This window comes from Lampetra planeri, chromosome 5, assembly GCF_965212315.1.
Source record: "Lampetra planeri chromosome 5, kcLamPlan1.2.h2, whole genome shotgun sequence".
Classification (NCBI taxonomy): Eukaryota; Metazoa; Chordata; class Hyperoartia; order Petromyzontiformes; family Petromyzontidae; genus Lampetra; species Lampetra planeri.
Genome location: NC_136111.1, coordinates 14,468,191 through 14,480,281, shown reverse-complemented (window position 1 = coordinate 14,480,281; position 12,091 = coordinate 14,468,191). Strand labels below are relative to the sequence as shown.

Here is a 12,091-nt window from a genome sequence, read left to right as displayed (position 1 = left end):
ACGAACCATAACCATAGTGTGTTCGTAATGACCTTTGCGCTATAAGAATGGTGAAAATATCAAATGTACTTATTTATTTAACACCAAGCACATGGTGGGCTACTCTTGAGAATGGTGATGTCAATCGTTCATATCAAATAAACAGCAGGTGCTGTCATTTTATTAGTTAATGGTGATGCTTGACTAACAAAACATATGAAGTTTATTTGCTTAAATGAACACGGACAGTGTAATTTCTGTTGAAGACCCCAAACCAGTGGAGGAAGTTACATATTCCTCTTGACAGAGTCCAGTCTGTACATAAGACACGCACTGGTGAGATCCCACAAATTGGTTCTTATTTTATTTATCCTGTAGAGCTGTTGAGCCACATTGATGCTCCTTCCCCCACCCTTGGTGGTTTGACAAATTGTGAGTAGATTCAAGAATCAATTCTTTATTTAACATTGTGGTGAATATAGTGCCTCTAACATCTTCAGGGGTGGTGTAAACCCATTACAAACAACATCAATTCTTACACACGTCATACACTGCATGTATCACAAGATTAGGAATCTGTATGAATTGATGTACCGTGCTACTTCTAGTGACCAAAGTGCCATCAAGCCAGGCTGCCATGGTACAGGCAGTCCTCAATTTACGAACACCCAACGTATAAACACCTGTACTTACGAACCAGCTTCCATGAAGTATAAAAATAACATTGACTTAAAACGCAAAATTGCACTTGCAAACTTAACAATGGAACTATTTTGTTCAGCAGAACGATTCTCTGCGAGATGTAATTATTCAGCCTCGCACTGGGAAGTGAGTGTTTGTGCGTGTGTGCCCCCCACGCACGTGTGTGTGTGAAAGTGAATGTGCGAAAGTCAGTGCGTGTGTGTGAAAGTGAGTGAGTGCATGTGTATTCTTTTGGTCTTTTGGTAAAGTCACGTATGAATTCCTGCAGTCACGAAAGCTTTAGGTCAAGATTTGAGTTTAATAATGCTCCCCTTTTTTGTTGAACCATGACACATTTCATAACACTGATCGTATGGGCATTTAAATGCAGTACATTGTTGTGTTCTGACTTAGGAACCGTTCGATTTATGAACGTGTCTCAGGAACTAATTGTGTTCATAGGTTGAGGACTGTCCATAATGCATTGTGGAAACCACTCCGTTGGCTATGTGGGGAATTGAACACTTGACTCTGTAGTCAATAGCTTAGTGGCAAGTGCATTGACAGCCCTTTCTGTCCCAGATAAATATTCTGTCCGAATCTCATCCGCTTGAATTGCCACAAATGAGGTTGTAAATCGCTGGAAACAATCTCTGTGTGAAGGTATTCGCCTCATTTAATTTCATTTCAGAGAGCCAGTGACTATAGTCAGTGGTTCGATTATCACTGCAGATGTGTGATCGTGTAATTTGCAGTGACAATGTGCCATCTACTTTAAAGCTTACATTAAAGATCCTGCAATGTAATCTACAAGTGTAGACATTTTGTTCTATCATAGTCCAAATCCCAGTAAAAAAATAATCCATCTATTCATACATTTCCATTGTCTAAACTGAGAATCAATCGAGACAAGTCTTTTTGCAGGTAATATAAATCTAGTGGATGTCCCTGCATAAGTTTTAATAAGGATCTCTGGCATAGCTTTATTGTGGTCCCACTCTTACTTAAAGAAACGTGGGTGTAATAGTCGGGGTTTTCCCCTTTTTTCTGGCAACAAAACTGAAATCTTTTTACGAGGATTCATGTCAACCACAATACTTGCAGGCAGAAAAAAAGGGGAAAACCCCTATTATTATATTTTGGTACTGGCAAAGGAGGTCTAATGATGAAACGTGGGTACTTCGTCACAAAGGATGGCTTCAAGTCACCAATTAGACCGGTTCTCTGTAGTGTTCCGCAGCGATCTGTGCTTGGCCCATCATTTTTTTGCATCTACATGGCACCATTGGGTATTCTGCTCCGGCTTATCCTACCATTGCTATGCAGATGATACATTTATATCCGGTTAGGACTAGACTATGCAGCAGGATCTTCTACGCTATTTGCATCACTAACAGTAGTGAATTCATGGTTGTGCCAAAACTTCTTACTATTAAATGCCAAAAAGACCGAAGCCATATTCATCGGCTCCCCTCTGCATCTTTCTAAAATTGGTTCGCCTCATTTGTTGATTGATGGTCACGATGTCATTCCCACACAGGAGGTCAGCAACCTTGATGTTCAGTTTGACCAGTCATTAACCTTTGAGGCACATATATCTAAGGTGGTTAAAATGTCCTTATTGCACATAATAAATATTGCCAGAATGCATCGCTTCCTGTCACCTGCTGACTTGGAGAGACTGGTCCATGCTTTTGTGTTATCCAGACTTGACTACTGCAACGCCTTATTGGTTGGGATACTGAGCAAATTACTGGGCAAACTCCAGCTTGTTCAGAATGCAGCTGCTAGGGTGCTTACACGTACTCCATTTCATGAGCACATTACACCAGTCATCTCTTCATTGGCTACCAGTCATATTCTGAGTGGATTTTAAGATACTGCGATTAACCTATAAGGCTTTAAAATGGCTCACCCTACATTACTTGCAGGAACTAATACATTTATATATAACATCAAGGTCCTTAAGATCTTCTGATATACAACTGCTCAGCACTCCCAGGTCTAGGTTGTGCTCTTTTGGTTATTGTGCTTTTGTTAGCATGGCACCCAAGTTATGGAATTCCTTGTCACTTTAAAACACATTCCTTCGGAGTGGGCAGGTAGGAAATTGGACAGCGCATTCGTGAAATCCGTGTCACACGGCGCAAGCTGCGTGGGGCGGCGCATCACGTGGTGCTGAGCCCGCCCGAAGCGCTCTATGAAATACAAATCGAGGGCGTGGCTATGCACGACAGACAAATAATCCCTGGTGGGCAGTGTGGAACTGTTGTTCCTACCTGTATAAGGCAATCAGTCGGTAGATCTATTTGTCTGCTTTGAAAACCCATCTCTTTAAATTAGGCCTTCACTCTTTAGTTTGGTCGGTTGCCCTGGTTGTGTTTTTGCTTCCTGATTTTCAAGCATTGGGCATTGGGATCCTAGGATGGAAGGCACATTATAAATTTTAATTATTATTATCAGGGAGGTGACAGTTATCTCTGTCAGTAGCCTTGTGCCATTTTTGGTTAATTCAATTTCTCTGGCAGGGGCCAGTCTCTGCATAGGATAACCTCCGTTCACTTTTCGCAAAAAAACTTAGACTTGAGCTCACAACCTTCTGATTGTTACACAACATTTACCGGTTCAGGTAATTATAATAAAAACATTGCCATAAACATCCGTACATTTTCATCAGCTGAATTGAGATAACTGCTAGTTGCTTGCATTTCAAGATTTTTAAGAACATTGCCAAATAGACTTTGAACGTGTAAAATTCATTTTCCACTGAGGTGGACCAGGTGAAAGTGTGTAGTGCTGGGTATTTCTGAACATTCTTGCATAATGTTTTTAGCCACATCACGTTCAGTTATTTACATTTGGTTGAAACAAAACTCACAGGCAGAAAGTCATGACTTACACTCTATCTAAATCAATAATTTCTCCAGGTTTGATAAAATGAGCTCCAGTTTATGGGTAGTCAACACTGATCATTTTTGTATAGATTGTCCCCTTTCTAGGAATGTGGAATTTCCAGCACAAGCACAGCACCATCAATGGAGATTAACAGTGCCCTATACTCATGATGGTTTGTATATATATATATTTTATATTTTAGTCAAGAAACATACTACATTTTGGATGTAACGATGATTTATTGATATACTTTTATTCTTGCACTCATTATACATTCATGTGTACAAATTAATGGTGTATGTGATGTGTTCATGTGACATTTATAGCCACTATAGTTATCACAATGTAAAACAAATCTCGATTCTAATATCAAAGTGCAATCCTGAATTTTTTGAATTCCTGGAACTGGAATGGAAGTGAATTGTTATATGAATCGTTAGAGGTCTATACATAATTACATCCTTAGGTTGCCCTTGAAAGAGGGATAATGAACCGCAGTGGGTTTGTCACCCGGTTAAGTAAATTACATAAGTGACATTTGATGGTGGGTTTAAATAATGTGTTAAATTGTCCTAAATATCCTTACCTACTCCACTGCTATTTGGAGAACACTGAATTCGTAGATTTGATGTTTTTTTATGGAAATTCAGTTTTAGGAGGGACGGTGAGAGAGACCTGAATGAGAGGGTTCGAGAGGGGTTATGAGAGAATGACAAATACAGAACATTTTTTAAACATTGTGATAGTGTAGGACAGGGTGATATACACACACATACGGAGTGTAGAGAGGCAAAGAGAGATATAGGGGAAGAGGGAGGAGGATTAGAGACGGAGAGAGATGGAGGCAGTACGTGAGAGGATAAACACTTTTCAATTTTTTTCTCCAAATTTAAAAATATCTCTGACAAAAGAGGCTAAGAAAGGATTTACCTTCACTGAGGACGGCTTGTGCCTGCAGAGTGGTGCGATGGGAGGAAGGGGACTCAAATACACTATATGCATACAGACTTTACACGTACACACGCGTGCACCAAATATGTTCACACTAAACATGTACTAAGACTGCATACGTACACATGTGGACATATATACACATGCACATTCTAGACATGCACATTAAATCTGCACACACCCACACATACACATGCTGTATGTATATATGTTACACAGATACCTCCACTTAACGTACACATACCATACTTCTATGCATTCTACATGTGTATGCTACACACACACATGTTTTTCACACACGATGCAAGTACAGTACACATTCTACATACACATGTCACACATACCAACATTACACACATCGACACCTCTCATACCAACACTATGCACGTGCGCTACACAGCACTAGGCACGATTAAATGTATGGCTCGTTTCCATGGCCAGTGGACCTGCTGGGCTTGGCGTGCACGCGAGACCGAGCCCATGAAGCCCATGTTCCATTGGCAGCCTGGCCTGGCCAACCCAGTCCCATGGAGGTTCAGTTCTCCGCTTCTGGCTCATCAACCCATTCCACGTGCTAGAGCCAGGCCTAAGTTGGCCGTGAAGTAACAGAGTCGATGTAAAAACAAAACGTGTGTTCTGTGAAGTCGCTTGCTTAGCTCAACTTTCTAGTTATATTTGTAAGAAAAAAAACACTCGGGGAATAATTACAAACAAATTTCCAAATGCGCAATGATGCCTGTATGCAGAGGTGGGACAAAGTCATTGTTATGCAAGTCCAAGTCGAGTCATCAAATTCATGACTCGAGTCTGACTCGAGTCCAAGTCACATGACTCGAGTCCACATCTCAGAGGTGGGACAAAGTCATTGTTATGCAAGTCCAAGTCGAGTCGCAAGTCATCAAATTCATGACTCGAGTCTGACTCGAGTCCAAGTCACATGACTCGAGTCCACACCTCTGCCTGTATGTACATTTGTTTAAAATACTCTTCTTCTTTGTAAACACCTCTCCTTGGTCCCCACCGCCAATTATAGAGAAGAGGGGGGAGGGAGTGAATAAGGATATTGGAGCATGAGAGGCCAAGGTAATGGAGACTTTTGGCACGTGGATTATGAGGATGCGAGGGCCCATACACTGGTATCAATACATTCCTCAGAGCTCGGGTAGTCTGATATCCTTCTAGGACCTTTCTTGCATGAACACTCAGCATCACTCTCTTTGGCCATGTGGATAAGTTAGCGGTTTGCCAGTTTTGCCAAATGAGCCCATAGTGCCAGACTCAAATTAATTAAATACAAAATCAAATGTATTTTACGATTAGGTTTTGCTACGTAGTCATCTGAGACCATCTATATGTATAAAATCCCACCCCCTGTTTGTTGGTTGGTTTGTTTGTACGAATTTTTTTACACTTTTTGGTAAAATACACATTATATCTACGGGCACACATTTGATATATCATTTGAAAGCCAGAGTTATGAGCGGGGGAGGGGGGACACTGCACTATGTGGGCTACAAAATACAAAACTCTGCGACACGAATAAGATTATGTGCACTGCGAAATAAAATGTTTCTCTGCAGTTCGCGAGAGCCAACTGTCAGCCTTGCAACGTGCATCCCTAGCAACGTGCATCCCTAGCAACGTGCATTCCTAGCAACGTGCATCCCTAGCAACGTGCATCCCTAGTAACGTGCATCCCTAGCAACGTGCATCCCTAGCAACGTGCATCCCTAGCAACGTGCATCCCTAGCAACAGTTGGAAGAAGAAGTCATAGGATAGCATCAGGGAGGTGGATGGGACTGGAGGGAATGAATGATTGAGTGAATTAGGTAATGATGAGAGTAAAGAGGAATGAGTGGTTGAATGAGGTAGGAATAAGAGGGTTGAGTGATTGAGGTAAGAATGGAATGAATGAGAGGTGTGAATGATGTAATGAGGTACAAGATGAGAATGAATGAGATGTATGTGTGATTGAGGAAATATTGATAATGAGAGGAACGAGTAAATGAGGATTTGTGATTGAGGTAAGAATGAGAATGAATGAGAGGATTAAGTAATAGAATGAGGGAAAAATTCGAGAAATTTATCTCACAATCTGTTTTCAAATCCCACACTTTTCCTTTTATGCATTGTGAAATTGAACAACTGGACCTTATACCGTTGCTTTATAAAATCCAATGTTTTGCTGTTTTCCAGAATGAAACGTGTAAATGAGAGTATGAATGATTAAATGAGGGATAAATGAGTGGATGAAAGGGTTGAGAGGTTTGAGGGAGGAATGAGAGAATGGGTGAGAATGAATGAGAGACATTATTGGGTGAATTAATTAGTGGAATAAATGGCCAGAGATACATGAGTAAATGAAGGATTGGGTGAATGAGGAAGAAATATGTCGGGAAGTGACGATGAAGTTTAGCGGTGTGGTACAGTTGCGTCGTGGTAGTGTTAAGTGGTGCAATGTAATGGTATGGTAGTGTATACAAGTGGTGTAGTGTGTACTATAGTGGTTCAGTGTAGGGGTGTAGTATGTATGGATATTGAGCGTCTTACTGTATGTAGTACGTAATCGAAGGTGCGGGGAAGGACAAAAAACTAAACATAAAAATCCTTTCTAAAGCAATGAGTTTGTTTTATATAAATTTGAAAGTGCATAGCTCCAGTGGAAGGAAGAGCATTCCAGATGGCCGCAGGGGTGTGCTTTATGGGGTGATGCAGTGTAGTGGGGTGGTGTAGTTGTGCAATGCATTAATGTAGCGGTGTCATGTGTCCTGGTGAGGGCCAGTAGGATGACTGGTGAGTGGTGAGTATCTGATCACAGTGTCAAGTGAGTAGTCTCAGGTGTCTGGTGAGTGAGAGTCATCAACAGAGGTCGGGTGGAGCCGATTGTGGAGAAACCAGTAAGGGGAGAATCGTGGGGAGAAGGGGACTGGGCCGATGGCGAAGATAACCGCGTCTGTCTGACAGGCTGCCCTTTACTAAATCCCATAACACAAGAACCTGGTTTAATCTCAGGTAGGCAATGAGAAATTCAACCAAGTATATCAGCACTCCTGGTTTGGTATCAAGATCACTACTGTCACGGGCTCCAGCATGTAAACAAACTTCATCAGTGGTGATGGTTCAGGTGTCTGACATGGCCTTTATGAACTCCACAAGAAAGAGATGATTTGCCTCAGGGTTCCATTACTATTCCTTGGCATTGTTGGCTCGTGGCTATGACATGGTCATTATGAATTTCACAAGACACAAGTCCCGTAGTCTGGTCTAATCTTGGGCGGGCGTTAGCTTGGAATATGAACCCAGAATCTCTGCTGTATTCATTCAGTGCTCCAACATTGTCATTTTGAGTCCCCTGCCAGCCACACAGCCACGTCAATGTGTAGCGCGTTCCTTCATCCAGCGCTGCCTCTGTCCATCAGCCTGCAGCTTTTAAGCCGAGTTGCTATAGACAGATTAAAAAAATAACTCCATGAGGCATGCGGAGAGATTTCAGACACGAGCGCATGCGCTGAAAATTGCTTTTTAACTTTGAAATCCCGAAACCCCTCAGCCGTAAAAAATATGTAATGTTCTTCAACCCCATCACCCCCAACGTTTTCTAATGATTTGCCAACCCGTCTTGGGTATTTTTATTTAACCGATCAAGAACCCAGAATTATATTAATTATTCCTGTCACAATGGAGATTTGGGTGACTATATATACACACAGACAGATTCGTGTTATAATTTTACATTTTGCGTGTGGTTAAATTTTAGATGAGCGAATTTGACTTGGTGACCAACACATAATGTCCTGCTTTTACAAACGATGTCACGGTCTTCACTGTTACATTTTGTGCAGGGGTGCTAATTAGTTTATAATTTTTAGCAGTGCCACATGTGACTTGTTTGCCAATCTATTGTCTATTGACAATCCTTTGTCTTGAGACCTCATCAGAGACCGATCTATACATTTTTTGTCGAAACATTCTTTAAAAGACCAATGTGTCAGTCATTGTCTGAAACATCCCATGGGAGACGAGTCTCTTTTTTTCTTGTGTAAGACTGATTTGTTATTGTCTAAAGACTATATCAGATACTCACTGTAAAGACTGTAAAGACTAATTCAGAGACCAGAATGTCAATCATTTTGGTAAGTAATCTGTCAGAGACGGTTTGTTAACATATTTCCTAAACTCCAATCATATACTTGTCTGTCTATTGCCTAAAGACCCCATCACAGACCCATCGAGACTATTGTGTCAGTCTATATATGGTTTCAGACCTGTAATAATAATCACATCACGCAATATTATTTTATGATGTATGGTAAAAAAATATAGTTTTAGCTTTTTTGTTTAAAACAAGTTGAGCAGTGTGTGGTTTTGTGATTATGCTTTATCAAGAATGTATTGTATGCTATTGTCTGTTATTGTTTTTTTTTATCAAGGTCTGCCATTATGTGACGTATGTTTTGTCATTTTCCCACAGCGGTATCGAAGGCATGGGATGGAAATTGCTTTTAAACTCCAAATCCTCAAACCTCTCACCCGTGACAATTGTATAATCCAGGCCGTCAGCTGTCACAGCAGTTACTTCAGCAAAGTAATTTAACACCGTAGCATCAGTGCATCGTGTGCATTTTGCAGATGTGCGCACGTGTGTGTTAGTTTGGGGGTGGTGGTCCAGTGGTTTGCGCATTGCACTACCCTGCTCCCTGCGTTGGATTCCCAGCCATATATAACACTGCTGACAGTGATATTTAAACCTATGATGGGCCACCCCTAAGTTGATACGTCCTTAAATTAATAGCTGGTGAAGTGTGTAAACATCAGCAATGGAGTGATAAAGGTTGTCGGGCGTAGTGCCAGTTATACCAATGCCACATGTTCAATATTACTCCAGATGTGCCTTTGTGGCACTAATAGGTGCTCACTAACACCCCTTATCCAAACAATCCATATGTCTATCCAGGTATATTTTCCTTTGTATAAGTGCAGTCCTGTGTGGTTGTCTTTATTTCAGTAATGTGCTAAATTTGTATAATACATTTTTGTTCAAATGTCATACTGTATGCCCAGGTCAGTTATGAAATATAGAACAGGATCAAACTGATGAAATTAAGAGGCTAACAAGAGCAAGGTGGAGTGTTTTGGAAGGCTGAACCTAATAGCAGTAGATGAAAAGCTGAACATTGTGAAAAAATATTTCTGTGGTGTATGCTTAGTCGTACACTGAGATACAGGAAGAGGACCACGTGGATCCGGGAGAAAATAAGAACCAGCTACATATTATTGACTTTTTAGAAAAGTAAGTGTGCTTAGGCAGAATATGTCACTGAAATTGACTATGCTCGATGAAGATGATTGGGAAGAGAATGGCAGCCAAAGGAGGGGACATGCTGGAAAAGATGAGGACACCAGGGAGATGGAGACCAATTAATGTTCAAGAGAGATATAGAATCCTCGTATAGACAATGCACTCAAGATGCATTCCTGAAGAAGTGAATGCGAATCAAATCAACGCGAAAAGGGGTCATACCATTGTACACATGGGGATGCATTCCCGACAGCGTTATTTCTTTCAAATGAGCAATATATATGAGGCCATCATTGAGGAATTGGTAATAGCGTGAATAATAATAGATGGGAAACATTTCATAACTAAACTGATTAATTTATCATAACATCAGGAGGTATTATGTACAGTACTCACAAGTGCATATTATGCATAATAAAACATTACTCTATTTAGGACCGATTCAGAAAGACTTATTCACAATTTTGGCAAATCGCCCGATGAAGCTGGTTGTAATCACCAACAAAACGTCGTACTCAAATTGTAAATGTAGGTTTACTCTCCAACACACCGGTGTGCTGAAGTAGTAACTAATTGGCCCGTTATGTTTACATACAAACCTTACTTATTGGCTGTGCCGGGTGGTGGTGGTTTAACGGCACATTTGTATTTACCATTTCTAACCCAAAAAAAACAATTATGGATAAAATTGGTTGCAAAAGCCTACGTGTTAAACTGAGTGCATTTGACTCTACTCCTGCAAGCAGTGGGAAACGAGGTTGGAGCTGCTGCACTCCCAATCTGGATTTTAGTGGTGAGGTTTCTTTTAGGTGGAGCCTAAGATTCTATCCCGGTCTGGTGAGTTTTCACCAGGCCAAATGCACTGTAATAATGTAATCATGACCACAAATCACGATAATCGAATCGCGGAGGTGGGGTCTGGTTGGCTCAGCATACGTCACTCTCAATAGCTGACCGAATGGTTGGGTTGGGGACGTTTCTTTGGCCGGCGCTGCTGCATATTCTCACTTTTAAGCACCGTTTAAATATTTAGAAAAACATTTTTTTGTAAAAATTTCTCTTGAACAAAGAGCACTATAACGAATTGGCGTCCTATGAGGTCCCATTAAGCGAGGTCTGCCTGTATATTTGCTCATACGTGCACACCCTTGTCTGCATGCTGTGTACAGGCTCGAGGTTCGTGGTGCAGCTGGGCGAGCGTCAGGTTGATCACTCGGACGAGTTCCGCCTGTTCTTGGCAACAAGGAGCCCCCGGCCGGATGTCCCCCCAGATGCAGCCTCAGCTCTTACGGCCGTGAACTTCACCACGACGAGGGCGGGCCTCACCGCACAGGCACGGACACACTAACAGCAACAGCTGCCATTCACCACTAAGTGACATCATTACGGCGATTGTGTCAGTCCATGTCAGTGTCAAAAATCACTGGCAGGAGGTCATGGGACAAAGTTGGATGCTATGGGTTAACTGACTTTTGTTTATCTAAATTGCAAGGGTGTCTTGGGAGATGACTAACAGATGCACCACTTATGCTCCCCACTGCCAACCTGCTGTTTTAGTTACCTGGCACTCTGATCATTGTTGTAAACATTGCTCCTGTGCCCACCGTTGCTATTGGAGGGTGACTGCTTCTAACGGCCCAGTCACATCCTTTATGAGCCTCCTTCATAGAGGACGATCTTGACATCGCTGGTACCATTTCATCAGCAGGTCTACACAACTCCAGGTCCTGCTGTTTAATTTAAGCCCATCACATCTCGTGCCTGTACAGCACCAGTGTAGCCCCTCCATCCGGTTTGATTGGACATTTTTTTCCTTGCCTTTTTGAGGTGCTCATTAATCAGACTTCAGATCTTTAAAGGATCTGTAAGCTCATCACACAATCATGCCTGGTTAAATCCCAGATGCTTTGTAGCATTACAGCCTGAATATTTCAAGCCGGAGCAGGTATACCTATAACGGGGTCAACATTAAGGAGTCCATTCACACATGTGCTCTTATACACGTACACAACCTCTCTATATACATATTAGTACACAACACCAACAGCTACGATGGCGCTTATGCCGGGCTAAATGCATTTTGAGGCCATGTAAAGTGTCGAAGGCTCACTGGCAGGAAGTCACGGGACAGACCCAGGTGCCGTGGGTTGACTGAGATGACTGGCAGATGCACCACTTGTGCTCCCTACTGTGCCAACTTTTTTTATTTTATGGCACTGCAATCGTTGCAAGTGTCACTCCTATGCCCACAATTGTTGTTGGTGGGTGATTGCCTCAAACTGACC

The 12,091-nt window shown here is 41.8% G+C and overlaps 1 protein-coding gene across 1 annotated transcript in view; it reads left to right on the top strand.

Annotated features, from left to right (window-relative positions):
- DYNC2H1 (dynein cytoplasmic 2 heavy chain 1) overlaps positions 1 to 12,091 on the top strand; it is a 186,277-nt gene that overhangs the window by 101,428 nt on the left and 72,758 nt on the right. Inside the window, exon 70 of the mRNA XM_078594604.1 lies at positions 10,976 to 11,139. Coding sequence (XP_078450730.1) covers positions 10,976 to 11,139 — 164 coding nt within the window. The remainder of the gene's footprint in view (positions 1 to 10,975; positions 11,140 to 12,091) is intronic.